At 41.7% G+C, this 21,727-nt stretch overlaps 1 protein-coding gene across 1 annotated transcript in view; it reads right to left on the bottom strand.

Moving 5' to 3' along the window:
* The window catches only part of NID1 (nidogen 1), a 48,299-nt gene extending 47,787 nt beyond the window's left edge, over positions 1-512 (bottom strand). Inside the window, exon 1 of the mRNA XM_065835918.2 lies at positions 278-512. Coding sequence (XP_065691990.2) covers positions 278-481 — 204 coding nt within the window. The 5' untranslated portion in view covers positions 482-512. The remainder of the gene's footprint in view (positions 1-277) is intronic.
* Positions 513-21,727: the final 21,215 nt, after the last annotated feature.

Here is a 21,727-nt window from a genome sequence, read left to right as displayed (position 1 = left end):
TGCTGCCTGTTGCATTGCCTCTCCAGATTCTGGGCATCGCAAAGAATCAGCTTGATACCTGGCTGAACACAACTGGAACAATTAAGCTCTTTGGACCGATCTCTGACCACGGCGCTCACACAAACAACGTGAAACCCACTAAGCATCACCACGCGCCAACCCAAAGCCAGGCAGCACCACGACAAGAGGCGATAAACCCGGTGTAGAAGCCCCACCAGCCTTTCGGATCCTCCGGCAGCCGGAGCGGGGCCCCGCGCCCTCCCGGCCCCACACTTACGTAGAGGGAGCGAACGGCGGCGCCGTAGAAGCGCAGCGCCGTGCTCAGCTCCAGCGCCGCCGAGCGCGCATCGTCCCCGGGCTCCAGCGCGGCATCGCCCCGCTCCTGGCCGTGCGGCAGAAGCGCCAGCCGCTCGGCGGGCAGCGCCAGGGGCAGCGCCAGGGCCAGCAGCGCCCAGCGCGGGCAGTTCGGCGAGACCCGCATCCCCACAGCTCCCGGCACCGCGGCCCCGTCCCGCCGCTATAAGCGCGGGCAGCGGGGGTGGCCGGGCGGGGGCGCGGCCAATGGCCGCGCTGGGGGCCGGGGGACGGGCGGGAACCGCTGCGCCCCGGGGCGCCCCCGGCACGGCTCCGCCCGCCGCCGGGACCCCCGGGGACCGCTCACACAGCCGGGAGCGAGAAACAGAGCGAAGGAGTTCCGAGAGCAAAGCGGCGGGAGCTCCCGGCACGGTCTCCCAGGCAGCGCTCTTGGGGCGCGGGGCTGGAGAGACTCAATCGCTTTCGGGACCGGAGCGTGTCGCTGGTGGGGTGAGGAACTCGGGAAGCTAAATCGATGCGGGGTTACAGGCATCCGGCAGATGCTTTCAAAGCTACGGATCTCCCAGGACTGGTGGGGATTCTGTGTTAGTTTAGGAAATCTGGATTCACACTTATCCCAGCAGTTGCAGGGTCTTCCATCAGTGAAGTACCAAAATGAACGTGAGACAAAACTATGAATCCCGAGGCCATCTTCTGAAATATATTGACACCAGCTTCTTATTATCAGGGGAAAATTATGAAATACACTGGAATGCATTCCATAAATTCACACCAATGTCAGAGCTGCATTTGATTGTAAAGTAAAAGTTAAAAAAAAAAAAATCTGTAAATGAAAACTCACTGATGATAGGAGATACACAGAAAATAAATACGAGATATCTAAATACATTCTGTGTCTTGTTTTATAACTTAGTCCTGCTCCGAAGAAACACTCGGAGGCAACTGAAGAATAGTATATTCCATATATTTTTCCTAAAGCTTCCAAGTGAAGACAGCAGTGTCTAAAAATTAAATCTTGTCCAGTAAAGTATATGCCATGATATTTACACAGTGTGTTTATAGCAGAAAATCACCTGAGGAAAGGCAACTGAAATGCTACTCACATGTTTTTTACACGGTTTTTTACTTTTCTTTAAACACATTATCATTTTTCCGGTAACAAAATGTAATTTTGCATTTGGCGAACTGCAAGAGCACAAGACATTCCAAGGCAGAGCTATAGCTATGACTACCTAAAAGAGAGAAACACATTTGTATACCTAATCACCATTATTATCACTAGCACCTATTTACAACTGATTCGCGTATTTCTGTGAACACAGCCACTGAGACAAGCAGTGCAGTGTCTGGGAGGAAGACAAGTCTTCTCTCCACACAAATCAGTTTTCACTGTATTTTCACCTGCAAATTCTCTCTGTATTTTCAGTGCCTGTAAGACAGTAACGAGTGGACTCTGGGATATCTAGCTAACCACTGCTACAAAAGCAGTCTCTTGGCTGGATCACCACCATATGTGAGCACAATCAATTTCACAAAGATACCTCAAGATACCCCGCTGAGGGATCTTTCTCTTCATTTGACAAACAGATACTTAAACTATAAGCAGTTCAGAAAATTGTAACATCTTACCCACATTAGATGCATACACTGCAATACTACCAAGTGCTTTCAACACAAAATCATTCTCCCATTACAAGATCCCCTGTCCAGCATAAACCTGTTTCCAAACCTGGAGAACCTAAAGGTAAGATGTGCTTGTGCAATGCAGCTCCATAGCAAAGAGAAAGGCTAAATTAGACCCCATAACACCTCTACAACCCCATATGCACATTCAGTACATAAAAATGTCATTTCTGTTAGGCTTGAAGTCTTCCACAGCCACAGTTTCCTTCAATATGAAAGCCAACCCCAAACAGAGGAACACAAAAGCATAACAAGAAAAAAACTCTGAGAGGGTATCTTTTATCTGTCAGATCTGCATTATTTCCTAGTATTACATCCAGAATTTGGAGGATGAGGACCACTGGGAAGCCAGAAACTTACTGCATTAAATTTGAAATTGATTTGAAGGCTAAAGAGTTATCTACATGTGCATGTTTAAATAGCCATGTAATGGTAAATCCTTTGTTCATTAGTCAGTATATTGTGATTATTTAGTCTGTTTTTACCTTGAATAAGAATACCTTCTATGCAGCTCCCACTGTGAGAAAAATTGTTAGTTCTAAGACTAAAAAAAAGTATTTTCAGTTGTCATCCGTAGCATCTTCAATATGACCTGAAAAAGGGATAGAAAAGTGTGCTTAGCTATGATGTAATTAATTGGGGGATATTAATGCTAACACCAACCAGAACAGAGAACACATAAGACTTTAATGAGATTTAAGGAAGGAAGAAAGGTATTCAGATGCAAACTGGAATATCACCAGCTAACAGACCATTGGGAAAAATCTTCCAGAACACAGCTAGTAAATGCCAAGAAGAACATCATATTTTCAATGGATCATAAATCAGATATGACAGCAGTTTACAAAGCAACAGCATCCCTAGAGCAGCCACTGAGATCCTGTACAATGAGCATGTTTTACTGTGTTACAAGGAGCTGACATTGTCTGAAGGGATATAATGACACTGCCTTTCCAGAGATTCCTGTGAAATCTCTGATCTCACAAGCAAATTCACCACTGAAGACAATTCAGAGTGAAACAATAGAAAAAGATCAGAAGACTAGGAGTGACATACAAGGAATTGTTAAAGAACTTAACATGTGTACTTGGCTAAATGATAATGGGGAGGAAATTTGATTAACATATTCTGTCAAAGATACTGAGTGTCTTCAAATATCTGAAGAGAGCTACCGAACAGACAGAGGAATTATATGGGGGAGATTGAGGAGTACAGATAACCAGGAGATCAAAACAACTAAACAAAGTCATGAAAGCAAGTATCAGGAAAGGCTTCCTTACCATGCAGTCTATTTTCAGAAAAATCCTAGATTAGGCATAGTGGAAGCAGAATGACAGCAAGCTTTGAGTAGTCCAAATTACTAAACAATAGACCTTAAGGAATAATTTTGTATTTGATCATGGGACAAGACAGTCCAACAGATTCTGACCTGAGTTTCTATGTTCATAAGGTAGTAAAATAGCTCACAGGTATACAGGCACATATATTTGAAAACTTCCAGTGCCTACATGTGAGGAGATTTGGAAAAGGGGATTGCAGACACTGTGACTGTCCTGATCTTCTTAAGCTCCTCCCCAGGTTCCACTAACAGTGAGAAGGGAGTTAGTGTCCCCTTTGCTGGAATGACTGAAGGAAAGACAGTAACGCCCAGGGCCCCTAACAATGATCTTCTGCTGTCCAAAGATGACAAAGCATTCTAGTGGATGGATCATTGTAGGACAGAGTAACCACATGGTAATAAACTGGAGAGAACTGAGTGTTTGGGATAATGACAGGAAAGAACAGAATTAAGGTCTGCTGAGAAGAAGCATTTTTTAGAGAGACAAGGTCATGGGAATCAGAGGGTCACAAGCAGAGGCAAGGCTTGCAGGAAGATCATGGGGTGCGCATCATAAATTTAAATTACTTTGTCTTGGAACTTGATGTTCATTGCTCATTAGAGCGGAACATGAAAAGATTCCCTCTGTAACTCTACATGAGCCTGTATCACTATTGAGGTCACAAGACCCAGGAACAACTTCAAAAAATGCATATTTTGCAGCAGAACTTTCTGTAGAAAGAGGCTAATTTTGAAGTGCTGTTAGTTGTTCTTGAGGAGACATACAAATGAAGTGCAATACTTTATCTCACCCTTTGCATTACTGCAGGGTACAAAAGATTGCAGAATCCCTTCTTTTTCTCTCATGCAGAGATCTTACAGGGCAACAAAAGGACAAGCTCCTTGGGAACTCATATCCTGTTCTGGAGAACAGCTGGGCAACACTTGGCCAATGACCTGGTCAGTACAGAAGAGATGTACTGCTGCGATGTAATGGCACAGAGCAGTAACATATTAGTAACTTCCTGGAGCAGGGCAAGAAGCACAGGAGCAGCAGTATCTCTCAGGCCCTTCCTAAGTCTGGTGCTGGGAGAGACTCTTTCCATTTCTAGGGTTACCTTCATCTATTTCTATGTCTCATTATTAGAAATGACAAATATATTAAGAAGGTACAGAAAAAATTATCACAGAGGAAGATATGCGGTGAATTTATGCTTGTACAGAAGCACAAACACTTGTCTTCATCACAGTTTATAATACAGGAAAAAATAGAAGGAAAATGGAACAGAAAAATATCAGCATAATGGAAACTGGCTAGATAAAATAGCAGCCTTACAATCCTCCCATCCTGTAGCCATATGAAAAAATATGACGCTTTTTATCTTTTTTTATGTTTTATCCAAATACCCTTTTTATATCCTAATGCTTGTTGTCTTTCAAGAATAAAGTCTCTAATCCAGTAAGAATACTAGGACTTCTCTATAGTAAGAGAGAGTTGTAACAGGGCTAGAAAATCTACAATTAGTCTTCTATTTAAATATTCAGCACAACTACTACACCTACTAGACTAAGTCTGTTTTGCTATTATCTAAAAGTTTTAGCTTTGTGTAACAACAGACTCCAAACAGACTATAACAATCAACTTCAGATTTTCAAAAACACACAGGAGACAGGAAGAAAGAATGTATGACCAGTTTCTCATATATGCAAAAAACAATTAGAATAAGAAGGAACATTGTTTTTTAAACAATGGGAATGCCATGTGGAAAAGCAATTTGAATGGGACAGGAAGTAAGATATGGGAAAGGTATCCTTTACCTCCTATCTACTCCAAGATTAAAGAAAAAACTGCTCTGAGCCACTGATATCTTACCGTGTCAGATTTCAGAACAAAGATAATATACGCAGGGAAAACACATCTCTTTGCAGTCTGGTAATGACATGGTATTTGGTGCATCTCAAGTTAAAATCATCACTTCAGATTGAATGTGCACTCAGATCAAAAGCATTGCTAAATTTTGTATTCTGTTTTACTTGGGATCTAGACTTTGACTGCAATGACTCTGAATTTCAGTTGTACATGGAACACACAAAAACCATTTTGCATTGAGTTGCAGCAGCAAAGATTCTAGATTACAATCAATAAGAACAGAGAGGCCAAGCGCTGGTCTGATGCTAGTGGTGGCTAGAAATTCAATAACAAATGATCACAAGAGAAGCTCAGCCTCAGCTCTTCTACAAACAATCAAAAGGGCTAACAAAATCTGAAACATTGGCACAGTCTCTCCTGACAGCCAAGCTACTATCTCATTTCTGCTCCTTGTGCCTACAGAGCTCCCAGCCTCATGGAGCCTGGCCCTGCCTAGATTGTCTGCCTGCTGGAATAATACAACTTGCAACAATCACCATTTAGAAAAGGAGAATGTAGTTTCTCAGGTGAGTCTAAAAAAAAATCGTGGCAATTTAGAAAAGACACTAAACTCATTTTCTCACCATCATGATTTCCTTTTACGAGGAAAAAGACTTATTTCTGAAACAGTTTCTGATGTGGAATCCATTGCCTAAACCAGTGAAATTCACCCAGGAGAATATATCGTTACCATGAGCAGCTGTGACTAAGTCAGAAAAACTGATTTTCATTCACGGTAGATGATGCTGGGGTGCAGCAAAGGCCAACAATTTTAATTACTGCTTTTTACAACAGGACTGGATAAGGGAATAAAGACTTAATAAAGATAACATCTATTCTTACTAACTGTATGGTCTCGGAGTTAGATTGTGGTTCATCTTTACATGTAGAGATAGTGGTGAAAGCCCTGCATACAGGGAGAACAAAGTTCTACCTATAAGTCCACGCTTGGCCAGACTGAACACTATGTATTAATATTCCCTTTTAATGAGGTTGCTTGTAAACGCTTTCTTTGTTGGACAAGGTCTATTAAGAAGTAAAATTCCTCCATCCAGAAAAGAACAAGTGTTTCCTGACCTCTCCTGGTCAACTGTTCAAAGTTAGCTACACCGAAAGCTTTCTGCTTTCAGGAATCCACTCAGCACACACCAAAGTCTCCTACAAGTTAATGAAATTTATTTGTGAGCTTATTTGCTGAGTGGGGCAGATGTACGTGTGTGCTCAAAGGCTAAAATGTTTCTTCTTAGAAGTCTGCCTGAGGATGGCTGAATCATTACTTTAGACTCTAAGAACATTTTCAACAGGCAAAATTTGGAGTGACAATTCTGCTGACCATTCCACACAAAACACTAGTAAAAAACTTGAGTTGAGATTATAGCTATGATGTGCTATAAATAGAATAACTTATTCTTAGATTAGACATGCATAAGTTCAAGAACCTACTGTACATTTTTAATCTGAAGCTCTAAGCTTGGAGATAAGTTATGTTTAAAATTACTTGGACATAATGCATATAGTTGGCTGTAACACACCATGCATCTATAATGATGAAAGAAGATTTTTCTCTCCTCTCTTTAAAAACTGTAAAGACTGTGAACTTTCCCCTGGCCTGAAACAGTCCAGATCCAAAAAACCAGGAGTAATTCCATGAATTACAGCTATTTATTCTTCCTGACCCAAGGACTTATACTGCTGTTCACTTCACTTGGAATTTCCAGACTAATATAAACAGTGGTCCACTCATTTCTTCCCAAACACAGTTCAGTGTTGTAGCCTAGGATGCAACACTGCAGTTTTTGTCACAGAGCAACAATAAAACATGAGGACCTGCACTAAAGCAACTCTGCACAGAAACAATCATGTTGCCCTTGGGAAAAAAAGGCATTATTTGCAAACACTAGGTTTCATGCAATAACTTATCCATTGGAGGAGTGACAGGGTAGGAGCAAGAAAGGCAGGAACTCTTTTTTCTACAAGAAGTTGCTGAGAAAAAATTCTCTGTGTAGTCTACACTCCCAATTAAAGTGGGACAGGGTGTGATCCCTAAGGCCAAGCAGCAACAACTGGATTGTGTCCAAACTGCTAACCCCTAAAACTGCTGACCCCTAGATCTCTCTGGCTGTGTCCATACTACATAGCATTTAGCCCACGATCCCTATTGGGTGGGTTACTACTAGGACATTAACTTATCTTTCTTCCCCCATCCCCTAGTTCACAGTGTCTGAAATAAAGTGACCAGCTGTGCAGTGCAGCAGTGGTTTGGTGACAGCACAAGACTAAGGGTACATGTTACATGCCACAGCCTGCGACACGAGGGTACGTGCATGTATGTGAAGTCGCAAAGCCTTTGTGCTGGCTTTGGATGATTAGACAGGGCCAAGAGCGAAGTCTGGGCCTGGCTTGTGGCTGCCTTTTGAGCGTGGTCCTTGGAGAAAACTGTCCCCAGACCACTCCTGTGCTTTGTCTTGGAAACAGCCATTTCCCGGAGCAGGCAGGAAATCAGCAAACACTGGAATGGTTTGGATATCCTGGGTTCCAGCGCATGCAAGAGATCCCCGGCCCTCTCTCATTTAGTCATACAGATGTACCTGTACCTGTGTATCTGCAGTCAGAGGCATATTTATAAGTTCTTCAAGGGAGACAGACAGCTGAACCCACCATTAACATCATCTTCCTTTATCTTTCCCTGTAAGGGCCTTTACCTCTGTACCAGTTATGTTCTTCCCAGTTTCCTTCCTTGTATTTTTCCAGAAGAGGCTTTTTATTAACCTTTTATGATCTTAGGGCTGACCCACTTTATGGCTCATTGACTAGTTTCCATTCCTTGAGTTCTTTCTCAGAGAAATTCCTGTCTGTTTTCCTTTAATTGCAAATCTTTTATGATTTGCTCGAACTTCCTGCATGAAAAACATTTGAATGTTTTCCAGCTGCACAGATCTTTCAAAGCACAGTTCTGCCAGCATGGAGTTATTCTTATTTACAAGTAAGGCCACTAAACTTAAGGAAATTACTTAAGAAAGAAAAAGTATTATCCAAAATAAGACCATATAAATCTGTTCTTTGTCTATTTTTTTCTTGATAGATAATAATTCTAATTTATGCATTTTATGTACTTAATGCATTTGTCCCTTAAAACAATTATTCAATCCACCAATCCCACCCATCTTTAGAGCCATTAAATACAATATCAAATTCCCATTTAAGAGCCCTATTCACCATGTGTACATAGCCTATATAGTCTAAAAATATTTGGAGATGCAACCATTGAAAACAAACAATGGGGGAAAATTTGTATTACATTGGAACTATGTTTTAACAAAATGATTTATTTTTGTGGATGTACTGATATTTACATTTTTATCATCTGACGAGGGGATGTAACTTCTGAAGAATGAGCCACAGCAATTGAACAAAACAGAGCACTGTGTTATTCTTGAGGGAAATATACTGCCCTCTGCTTCTTCCATATTAGTAAATACAATTCAGTTATTTAAGTACTCAGCAGAGGACTTTGCCTCATCCACAATGTAATTATTTTCTGCAGCTTATTCTTTGCAACAGTGCTAAAGCATAAAGCAGATTTTCATACAGAAATCACAGTATAACAGTCTCAACAGCACTTTTGATTACTAGTCTATCAAATCTCAAAACCTTTCCTGGTTATTTAAGAAACATCTATTATTATTCTGCTTCACAAATAGAAAAATTAAGGTACCAAAGAAATGCAGCTTGTCTACCTGGCAAATCAGAAGACACACAGGAAACTCAGTGGAGATTTCCTGACAACAAGAAGCAGCTTTGTGAAATGAAGCAGATCATGTTTCTTTCCAAGACAAATGCCATTTTAAAGTAAAAACCGTCTCTGTTGGGATCCAGAGTGTGAAGCTGTGCAGTTATCCTTAATGCTCACAAGCCTCACGAAAGCTCACAAACTTCAAATATTCAGGGGGCTACCACATGGGAGAAACAAATTAAGAAAAAAAAAGCAAGGAAAAACTTAGAGTCAGTTTTTTGAGGTGAATATGTAACAGAGAATTCTGTTGCTGGCTGCCAAATTGAGCCTTACTGGGGGGAGGGGCATATGACTGACAAATTATAATTCAGTAAGCAGAGAAAGATACAAAACTCTTGCAACAATTTCCACTCTGGAAGAATTAAAAGGTTGGTCTTAAATATCTGCAAGCTGTTTCTGATCTCCATAAACTGTGCCATCACTTTGAAAACAGGATGTATGCTTCAGAGTGAAGTAAAATAAACAGACTGATTTAACAAAACGGCAGCAGCAAATCACCCCTGACAGTGCAGTATTTCTTCAATTAACCCTCTATCCAAAGACAGCAAAGCACAAAGATAAGAGAATTAGAGAGGAACTTGTGCTTGGAAGGATTCTTGCCTGAATAACACTTTACCTTTAAAGTTTCCACAGCGCCACATCCATTTTACATGGCAAACTATGACCAAGACTTGATTTTCTTGTTTGCCCATGCTCATTTCCACATATTCATCAGCAGATCCTGAATGTTTCATGCACCTACGTGTTCTCCAAATCTTGGGAATATTTCTACCTGAGCATTTGCAACCTTGGATTTCATATTTAGGATCATACATATTATATGTACAGAAGAACTTCTAAGTACATTATCCTTATTATTTCACTGCCACTAACTCTGCTAACTTTTTCTAGTTTCTATGATTTCTGAACATTCCCTACAGTTCACTACAGTTTTCTCAGGCTTTCCAAACTGACATAAACAGAAACCCCCCCAAATTGCTCAGCCTTGTCTAAGGACAAAATTGTTGTCATCTCCAAAGAGCCCATCTTTACCGAACGTGCTTTATCCCTCTTGATACCAGATATAAACATTTGCTGCATGTGTTGCTTCAGCAGAGTAACAACTTAGTTACTGTCCCAGCATCTGAAGCAGCTGCTTTCAGCTGTTCCTGACTGTGGCAGAGCCAGACCCAGAACTGAGAAAGGAATACTGCTGGACTTCCATGGCCTCAGTAACCTCACTCCTTGCTTTGAGGATGTCTTTTTTTCAATTGAGAGGAATAAAACAGGGAGGGGAAAAACAGGATTTCAAAAAAGGAGTCAGATGAGAGAAGGATGGTGGGAAAGAGAAACAGAACCTGAGCCTTTTAAGTCAGAGGATACAAATCGAAGCCCTGACATTGCCAGGATTTGTGCAGAATTGTCCCATTCACTTTAAGGGGGCCGATCACACAGGAATGGTAACCAGAAGAGAACAACTTAGGCTATCCAATCCTGCACGAAAGAAACAAGAGGTAGACTACTCCCAGCCCTGTCATATCAAACTCAAGGTCTCCTGATCCTGCTGGCCTGGGCACACTGCATTAAAAAACAATGGATCTCTTATTTGACAGAAGACCTCTCTCATCTTCAGTAATAGTCAGCTGAGTGAATTCTCTCGCTGTGATTGAATAAAGGAGGAATGCTGCCCCTCAGTAATAAAGGACACTTAGAAAAAGGAAAGGAATAGGCATGCCTGACTCTCTAGGCACAAGAAAGGCCCTGCTACTGGTCCAGAAAGCAAAAACTGAGAGAAGTTAGTGTCAATCAAAGAGACAGAGCAGCACATGGGAGGCAGAAAGAGGATTAAATTGTGTATTTAGAAGTTATTTCTTGCTGAGATTGACTCCTGCTTCCTATGTCTAACAGTTTGTTTTGGTCTTCAGACTCTATTCAGTGAGTGTTAAAGACTTCTTGGCATTGTAGGCTTTCTATTCAGGATATCTGGCAAACTGCAGATAGAACGAAGCAGAAGGTGAGGGCTCCAGCAGTTTTTTTACCTGTCAGAGGTCCCATACCTGTGAAGCCAACCAGTAAAGATCTAAGTGTATGCTATTCAACACACATGGGCTACAGTATGTGATACTTCTAATACTGCAATACCTCACAACCTCTAAAAGGTGACTTTTCATAGTCAGCATCAGGATTGCCTGATAACAGTCAAGAAGTTACAATATCACAAGGGAAGCAAAAGCTCAACACAAAGGATGGACCTATGCAGCCAAAGCTTATACTAAAGGAGGTAAACCCCTGTTGTGCAGCTCCACAGAGGTGTTTCAAAATAGAGCTCAGACAAACTCCTGGCATTACAGACTGGGCCTAGTGATTGACAAGAAACCCTTGCCCTGCGTTAGACATTGAAAGTGAGACACACAACTGACTCCTACCACATGGCTTTTTGCAGCACTCTGCTGCAGACCCTTTCTCCAAGAAAGCTGTTCCTTTCCTGCTCCCCCGCCTCTCCCTATCACACTGCAACTAACATACCCTGTCCTTCAGACAAGACATGGTGGTCACTGTCAGCCAGTATTAACTAATTCGTATTAACTACTTTTCCAGGCTGTGCTGGGTTTGCACAGGCCATGCTGGGAAGGGAACCGCAGGGCCCCAGCCTGCCCCACTGTGCTTCTCCCAGCACAACGTTACTCTTGAGTTTTTTTCCCCACCCTGCCCTCGTACAGAAAAGTACCAACAGCGCCCTCCGCTGGCCCCTGCCATGAAGCACCTGAAGTAAAGTGGTTGATTGGAGCTGCTGCTGGATCTGTTACGTTAAATCTGGAGAAATAGACGTTTTTACTAAACATGCTAATAGGTCATGTTCTCTGTAAGTGGCCTCCAGCTGCTTCCAGCCACTACACACATACATATCTTAGAAACAGGGGTGGTGACTACAAAGCTTATGCATAGGAAAAACACTTAATTTTAGTGTTAATAACAAGATTAATTAATTATGTTACCATCTACGAAAAGATTTATTTCCCCAACAGACTAATCTTAATTAGCACTTTAGTTATAGTACCCACCTTATTTGGGAGTTTGCAATGAAGAGTTAAATTGGGTATTATCATCATCATATTTTTTCCTCCAAGGCTTCTGGACATTGGATATGCGCAAAATTCAAACAAAATTGAGGAATGTGCATGAGGAACACAGGGTGTCTGCGTGCATGAGAGCTTGCAAAAAATCTCTTTCATTTGATCCAGAAGAAGTAAATCATGACTCTCTGTGATTAAGCACATACAGCATATTTTAACTGTTTTTCTTTGAAGATCACCTGTAAATTATTGATCTAAAAATCTTTATTTTGTGTAGCTATAGAAAACCTTTAGGTATATTGAGGTATCCAATAATAAAACCACAAAGGTTCTGAAAATAATGGTCTACCTAAAACAATTCATGATCTGATTACATGTTTATTGGGGGGGATATTTTCTCTCCTTTTAGCATATGTGCTTTCATGTAGGTTAATACAGTTTATTATTATTTTAGTGGTTGCTCCTGCAGAGTAGCAGTGACTGCAAGAGCTGGCTGATATGGATTCTGATTATTCTTACCAATTACATAACCAGGAATACCTGGACTGAAACTGGGAAAGGTCATTTATAGCCATTATATTTGCTTGCTGTAACTAAATGGAATTTGGATATTTATGTGGAATATAAATGGACAGACTGCATTTGAAATATGCTCTCCAAAGTCACGTGAGTGGATAGACACAGAATACATATACAGTGAATAGATTAATTCTTACCACGAATTCCTGAATACCCTGACAATGTATAAGAATTTACATTGGACTAGATCTTCAGCCAGTTTATGACACAAACTTGAATGAAATAAATCTATTCAGCGAATTCAATTAAGAAAGCAATCATATTTCCCAGACAGAAATAAGGCCCTGAGCTGGGGGATAAAATCAACATTAGCTGTGTCTGTCCAACAAGACAAGTGGTGGCACTGTTAGTAATTTTACCTATTCCAATTCTGGTGATGCTAAAGCTTTTTTCTAACAATACGGCAGCATGTAGGTTCTTAAAGAAATTTTTAAATGCCCAGATTTTGTATTACCAATGCTATTTTAAAAAAATCTTTATATAATTGATTAAATGTAAAAAATTACGAACAATGTGGTTGAAGCTAATAAAAGCAAAAAATTTACAATGAAAGCTAACACAGTCAGACTATTAAGTCTATACAGACTCATAGAATCGTTTAAGTTGTAAACAACCTTTAAGATCATCAAGTCCAACCATAAACTTCACACTGCCAAATTCATCATTTAACCCCGTCCCTACATGTGTTTTAACCCCACATCTACATGTGTTTTAAATACCACCAGGGATGGTGACTCCACCACTTCCCTGGACAGCCTGTTCCAATGCCTGACAACCCCTTCTGTGAATAATTTTTTCCTAATATCCAATCTAAACCTCCCTTGGTGCTACTTGAGGCCATTTCCTCTTGTTCTATCACTTGTTACTTGGGAGAACAGACCAACACCCTCCATGCTACAATCTCCTTTCAGGTAGTTGCAGACAGTGATAAGGTCTCCCCACAGCCTCCTCTTCTCCAGGCTGAACAGCCCCAGTTCCCTGAAAGGATGGTATTTGTTACTGCCAAGTTTTCAGGATTTTTAAGTGCTTTGCATACATGGGTTAGCTATCACAAAATATGACAGACACAGTTGTATCTTCTCCTCATTAATCTCTGTATTTTACAAAGAATTTTAAAAGGCTGAGAATGTTCCATGCATGGTCTCTGTGTCTGTCAGTCACTGTGTTTTCACTAGAAAGCGCTGGAGAGGTAGTTGATTTACTTTTTAATGAAAAGGGGGTTTTTTCCCAATATACTTCATTTCTTCTATCATTAAATTAATTTTTTATATGCTACTGTTACTCGCTTTTGGATATACCACTATAAGGCTTTTCTAAAAAGGATACATCGTGCAAATAACTAACTTCATGTTGTCATGATCTTTTTTTAATAAAAATGACTTTACAAAGTCTTGCAAACTGAACAAATATCAATAATTTACACTTAGTGTGTCTCAATTCAAACATTTGGAAAACCGATTTTTTCTTGTGCAACTGGTTTTTGGAGAGCTCTAGAGAGGAAACTGACCGACCTGCAACTGACATTTGACTACCAGATCACACTGCCTTTTATTGCAAACTTTCTCTGAAATGACTGTTTTTCTTCTCTTAATTAAAACTTACTGATAGACATAAACACAATAAAAGAGGTAGGTTACTAGAATAGATTTGATAAGATCCTAACTAAATTATAACCAAAGCTGTCTGAAGACACTGAAACTTGCATATCCTACCTTTGGAGATACAATCCTGGAAATTCTTTCTTCTTCATATCTGTATATCTTTATACACATTTGGCATTTGAACACGGGAAACGCTTTTAGCAAGGTGCAATAAATGGCCTAGTGCTGTAGGCCTCATAAGGGTACCGTTTCTTCCAATTTGTATTCTAAAAAAAAAAAACAAACCAAAACATAGGGACAAGCAGTCACAACATGTAACAATCCAAACAAGCACTGTCAATTAGTTAAAAACACTTTTGATTTCAACTTTGTCATTGATGCCACTGACTGGGGTCTCTTTAGTACATCTCTCACATTTAAACCGATTAATTAGGTTACACATATCTCAAAACATTTCATACTGATTAATCAGACTCTAATTCAGCTGCTCAGTCTGTTTCCTTAAGGTAGTTCGAAATTCTGTATGTTTTCACTACTCATTAATCAAGTGGTTGTACCACCTTTGCCTGAGATTTAGAAATTAATTACTTTAAAATAAAATCTGTGCCAACAAAATGTGAAAAATAAGACAAAAGACAGCAGTTTCTGATGAAACATTCTCTGCAATGGCATAGTTAAGGCAAAGCAAATACAGCTGCACACAGGAACACACCTCTTAAAACATTTTAATATCAAAAAATGATTGAAGTCCTTTTACTGCAATGTTGTCTGTTCTATAAGAGGACTGGAAATCTGCCATCATATTATTATGCATTCTGCTCCAAAATAAACTACAGCCAGCACAGCTGGAGGTGATAGAAGTATGTCCAGGATAAATACCTGCTCCCTGCTCTCCATCCCAGCTGTTATCCTATCTTTTTCTTTCACAGCATGGAGCACTGGACAGTTTCTAACTTCTCTCTGCAAAGCTCCTCAGCTCTCCTCATCCTGTAGCAACAAAGACCTGATATGCCCTTACACAAGCCCTTATTTTACCAAACCTGAATCTGTGTATATGTTACACCCTACAAACAACCATACCACTTCCTAACAACTCTGGTTCCTCCTAGAACGCTTGCGGTACTACCACTCTGGCCTCTGAATGAAGCAAAGATCCTGCAAGAAAAACAATCACTGAAGGTAAAACCAAAAAGCACTTGCAAAGCGGTTCAAACAAAACTGATAACCTTAATTCCACTATTTTCTGATATTTAAATAGTAAATATCTTATTACTTAATAATTGAACATTATAATTTATTATCTATGTATAACTTAAATTGTATTTACATTTAATAATATATCAATGTATAATATTGATACAGCTACACAATTGTTATTTTATAATTTGATTTATTATAAATGTATATCACATATTATTATGCTTATTTAATATAATAAACTTACATAGACACAGGTTTATGAAAAGAAATGAGAACGTTTTTGCTATCCACAGGATGATCTCATGAAAGAGCTTGCTCGTGAGAATTTCACAAAAATCCCCCAAAGGTTAAGAGATCTGGATAGTACTTACTGTCTCCAAGCAGTTTCTCTTTAATGCAGTTCCTGTAATAACATCTGCAGCTCTGTTTCTTCAAACATTCTCCTTTCCTCTTTTCTTCATACTTCTACAGTTCTCTGCTCCACTTCACCCAATAGGGCAATTTATTCAGCTGGGCCATTTGAACTCTAACGCATTTAATGTTTTCTCATAGTATAAATGAACATAAATAGTCGGCATTATTATTAAATTCATGAAATTATTATATTTTATTTTACCATGTTAGAAGCAAAAGCAGTTCCACTTACATATATTCTTCCATATACAATATATTCTTGGTGCTTTTCCCCCAGTAAAACCAACATTTTGTTAAGCCAGACACTATTAACTTTATTTTTCACGTAAGCATATTTTAATGATGTTAGGAGAAGGAGTTTATCTCAATTGATTCCTGCCACTGAGCCACAGTTCACAGATAAGCAAAACCCTGCAGAAGCAATTGGAACAAAGAGCAGGACAATGCTGGTGACTGCTTTGCAACAGTGGTAAACCCAAAAAGCTCCTGGTTGGGACAGGAAACCGCCTGGCTGAAGGACATGAACCTTTGTAACTTCTTCTGTTCCTCTTCCAGGGGAGTTTTATGAAGAGAACAGGCATTTTCACAGACAGGCATTACAGAAAAGCAGATGCCCTCAGGACACAGAGCTGGAGGGGGAAGAGACCAGCTGCAGCCTTTCCTCAGTGTGTCTTTCTCAGGTGACCAGCAGAAAGGAGTCAACTGCTTGCCTAGGCCCCTGTGTAACTGAATGGTGTATACACACATCTGGCAGCCTTAACAAGTAATAAAATTCAGGGGTTAGATCCCTCATACCCTCTGGGGATGACGTGGCACCGGCTGAGGGAACTGACCCTGCACCCCAGGGGGATGTGCTGGGCCTGGCAGAGTGGGCGCTGCCTCCTGCCCCAGCCCAGCCCCGCTTCTGCACTTAAGTTTGAAAGTGGAAGTTGTTATGCAAGCCCTGAGGGCCCTGAAAATAACAAAAGTTTAAAAAAAAAAAAAAAAACTGAAAGAAAAAACAAAAACAACACAACAAACACAATTTAAACCCGTCAACTGGCAGCTGGTAAAAACTTTTCATTTCTTGTTTGCTTCGCACAGAACTGTTCCCAGACTTCAGCATACGAGGCGGCTGTATTTGCACGCAGCAAGCCCCCCGCTCCCCGCCACCAGCGGCCGGTTGCGGCCGGTTCCAGCCGTCCCGGCCGGCGCTGCGCACACGGTGCGGCGCCACTAGGGGGCGCGATGGTGCCGGAGAGACGGCGTCGGGCGGGGCAGCCGCAGCAAGGCCGGGCCGGCGTGAGGCGAGCGGCGCTGAGCCGCTGCCTGCGGTGTCTGAGGGGAAGGGCCGCGCAGAGCCCGCCTGTCTCCACCTCGCTGCGCCCTCTCACGCCCTCCCGTTCTCCTCAGGGCCCGGGGCTGCCTTCGTGCCTCCACCTCCTCGCCGTGGCCCTGCTCCCCAGGGCGAGACGGGTGCGCGGTCGCGGCTGCTCCTGGAGCGGGGCGGCTGGGGGGCAGCCTGCCCTGCTCCTTGCTGCTGGCATACGGGGACAGAGGGCCGATAACCCGAGGCGAGGGGTCCGGCACTGTCTTCGCCTTCTTTCTGCTGACGGAGAGGCACCTCGGAGCGGGGGAGGAGGCAGCTGGGGCCGGGGGGCTGGCGATGACCCCCATCTGCCCCGCCAGGGAAGGTGCCGGCTCTGTCCTCTGCCTCTGCTTGAACCTGGAGGAGCGACCCCAGCGCTTCGCCCTCGGGTGTGGGCTAAGGGCTTGTACAAGCCTCATGGCAGCAGGAAAATAGCAGCAGAAGTATGCACATCCAGACACAGGATACAGCGTGCACATGGTACACACGTGTAGGGCAAGGAAGGGCAAATGTTGAAAACAAATTTACTGAAAAGGTTTGTTTACTATTTGATTTTAGCCCAGGAGTTACATCTGTCTCTGAGGTCTTTGCAGATGTCATGAGTACAGATCCTCTAGTGATCAAAGAAACTTCGTCCTGTGGGAATTCATCCCTGAGCCGTAGATATGACACATGGCTCTGGAATTTGCTGCTCCTGTGCACAGCTACATCACCTTGCAATCCCAGACACAGTCTTTGGCTTCTAACCACAGTGGCTGCTCCTTTTCACCGTGTTTTTATAGCCTAGAAAAGCCATGCTGAAGTACTGTAGGGCCATCACCAACAAAAGCGTTTTCATCGCTACTCCGAGGACAGCCCTACAGACAAAAAGTTTCTGCAGCAGGCATTCAGAGGGCAGCCTTGCCAAATGTGGTTTTGGAAAGTAAGAAAACGTCAAGCTGCTCAGGCTGTCTGTGAGTCCATTTCTTGCCATTGCGCAATCCTCTGAGTGAGCACGGATGTCAACACCAACTAGAGCAGACTTAGGATACTGGAGTTAAAAACCATCCAGGCATTAACCTGAGAAGGATTCAGCAAGATTCAGGACTTCTTGCTTCTCCAGCTGGATTCTCAGCTGCTTGAATGAGGAGATAATCAGGGCCGAAGCAGATGATTTCTAACATGTGGAGCTTTATTAGCTGTGAGACAGATGCTTCATATTGTCAAAGTATCAGAAGCCAAGGGAAGAAGATTAATTAACTCCCTTTACTGGATGTGGCTAATTTCATCCCTCTTTAAATGGGCTTTTATTCTTTAGTCATCAAGTTTCTTGTGAAGAGAGGACGCACTCCCTGCCAGGATGTCTCATAGGTTATATGAAACCTCAGACACTGGGCCAAGTGATCCTTAGCACTCAAATCCACCTCCCTCTATCGTCAGGCCATATCTAGTCCACCTCCCTTTTCCAGTCAGCTCATGCCCAGCTGACTGGTATATCTAAGGGAATCCCCACTGAAGGGAAATACCTAACTGCTTTAGTTCCTTTTTCATGGGTTTTTCCACTGTAGGGCGGGGAGGGTTGCAAAGAAGGGGGTGAGCCTTAAATCAAAGAAAGCAGAGAAGGCGAGCAAAGGCGAAAATGTATTCTACTTGAGCTAACATGGATTTGAAGTATCCTTCTGGGTTATGGAGGGATCTGGGAAACTGAAGGCTGCAAAGAATGATTTAAACAGTGAAAAGCAACAAATCCTTTTCAGTGCTTTTTAATCTTAGATCTGTAGATTGCTGAGTCTTGTTTTAAACCCCAAGGAATGTGCAGCATGGACAGACATTTCAGGGTTTTCAAGACTTTCTTACCAGTCCAGAATGCAGACTGCATCTCCAAGCTTGAGTCTGCTTCTACTGCATGTTGTGCAATGAGAAAGCCTGCAAAAGAGCCTGAAATCACTGTATAACCGCCGTAAAAGCTCCAAAATGAAACAAAGACACTGATATTCTGGTGCATCTATTTCATGGAATTGGTCTCTTTCCATCTTCTGTTTATTTAGTAACATTTAATTTTTCTAGAAAACTTTCTTCTGGTCGAGTATTGGCTGGAATTATGAAACCACAGTTTTTTTCCTTTAAAGCTATTTGCATTATTCTGATTAGTTTGTGTGGGTGAGTTAGTGCCCTTCGTGCATACATATTACTTTATTTGAAGCCAATGGAAGCTTTGGCTCCCTTAAGGATTACGGGTTAAGGCCCTACATTTGTACTGTTGTATGCCACTCTATGACCTAAATGAGATTAGAATAATAAATCCTGATTTATTGTAAGGGCTTTATTTAGACATGTTTTGAGTATGAGGTCTGTGTCAGGATTAATAGTGAAATCTAACATGCCCAGGCACAGAGAAAGCCCAACAATGAAAGGATATTTTTTCCCTTGAGAAAACTGGTTCCCAGCCCTCTGTTTGGGTTTTGTCAAAGCTGCTAAATGTTGAATGGTGCAGAGACACTGGATCCCGAAGATGGTGACGTAGCCTGTGACTTGGAGATGAGCCCACATTGAGCAAAGGACGGAAGTATCCCATCAGCAGTATTTTGCAAGGCTAAGTATTCATGCTCTGCAATGCAGTAGCATTCTAAAAGCTTCCAATATAAGGTTTTCAGAATCCAAAGACAAATGAGAAATTACCGGTTTAGGATTTGGTAACTAATACATCCATCATGTTGAGCGGGCACTAGTTTAGGTGCCTGCTCTGTAGTTAAATCAGATTCTTGAACCTGTTCCAAGGGAACGTCCATTCTTTGCAACATCCTGACCACCGTCTCTTATCAGGAAAGCTGACATCTGGTTATGTAATGCACCAAATTGCACTGGCCTGAGTATTGGACACAGAAGATATATGCTTACACCACACAGTTACATTTCTCTGTTCTAATAGCCACATTACTGAAGGCTTCAGAGGAATTTGCCTTTCAGAAAATAATTTGAATTGAAATGATTGGACTGCAAGGACGTGAGCTGGTACTTCTGTGGGACACAAAATGAAGAAAGAGGAGGTGTAAGTGTTGTGACAAATTCAAGTGAATTACATAATCGTGAATTCCACAGTATCTCTACTTCTTGTCTAATTTAAAGAGTCTCAATACTTCCACTCTCCACCAGCAAGTTGACGATCTTGTTTAATAGCAGACTTCTGTTCCACTTGTTTTTTGAGTAGAAATAGCAATAATTATTTCCTTCAAAATGTTGTTGAATTTCGTAATCATGGGTCTTAAGGAGTGCGGAATAAAAAAAAAAAAGGTTGAATCAGAATACCGTTCTCTTTGGTTTGACAAGAGGCCTGCCTATCTGACAACCTCTCCTGGTATGTCTTAGTTGGGGTGGAACTGACTGGAACAGCCTCTCACAGTTTTTCAGATAACTTTAGGGAATAGCAGCTTCTGAACAAGGACGGACTTTAAGGTCCAGCTATGATACTTTTCTCAGTACTCTAGGTTTACACCATGAGAGGCAGGTGTTGCTGAGAAACATGATCCAAGAAACCATGACGTCTCAAAAGAATGAAACAGCTGGCAGTGTAACTGAAAACAAGCTCTCTGGACTGCCACAGTATAAAATCAAAGATGAAGCTGGTTCAGTATCTAACAAAATATGAAATTACTTTATTTTCTTCACTTCTAGAAGTGCTCCTTTTTGCAAAACCCTTTCTAAAAGACTTTTTTAACTACGCACTAGATAGGGAGAATCATTAGGTGCAGAGCGCTTTAGCACACAGTGATTCACTAACAGCCTTGCCAGCAAATTCATTAACTGCAAGTGACATGAAAGATGAGAACTCTAGAGCTCCCTCCTCAGGAGCAGGGCAGCAGTTCAACTTGCAGAATCCGGATACTTTATGTTATCTACTTTTGTGTGTTTCAAGTCAAATAGCAGTGGGACAGGCTAGCTAAGCAAATTTTTGAAACATGGAGCTCCACTCAAGTTTATTCCTTTGGACAATGACCCTTAGAAAGAAAACAGTAACACACACAGAACTCCTGGAATTGCCCAATGTCCCTGAATGGCAGCAGGAGTGTGCTGAAGACTAAGCAGTGGCTGAACTTCTTAGGCATTGGAGAGTGCACGGGAAGTTTGATCTGTTAAGTAAGTTTCTTGTGATGCTGCAATGCAGTTTCCCAACCAACCTTTGCTCACCTACTGAGCTGGAGACACATCTGCAATGCAGTCTGTGAGACCACTGTTCTTTGCTGTCCATTGGCAACACCTAACCAAGGGAGCAGCAGCTTGCTTTGTTTACAACATGCTGCCCACAAAGCGCAAGTTGACAACCACATCCACAGGGGCACCAAGGGAAGCCAGCAGTTTGTTGAGTGGAAATGGATTGCTGCTTCTCTGTACATTTTATAGTATACTTCAGGCATGTGGCAGTCTTAAAATCCTGGTGGTTTGCTGCTGGCATGCTATGGAAGCCTTTACCCTCATTTAGCAGGTTAAAGTCTTATAGCACAAGCTGTGAAGAGTTGTTATAGGTCACTGATAAAAAG

Source organism: Patagioenas fasciata, chromosome 3 (genome assembly GCF_037038585.1).
Source record: "Patagioenas fasciata isolate bPatFas1 chromosome 3, bPatFas1.hap1, whole genome shotgun sequence".
Taxonomy (NCBI): domain Eukaryota; kingdom Metazoa; phylum Chordata; class Aves; order Columbiformes; family Columbidae; genus Patagioenas; species Patagioenas fasciata.
This window is presented reverse-complemented; position numbering and strand designations above follow the sequence as displayed.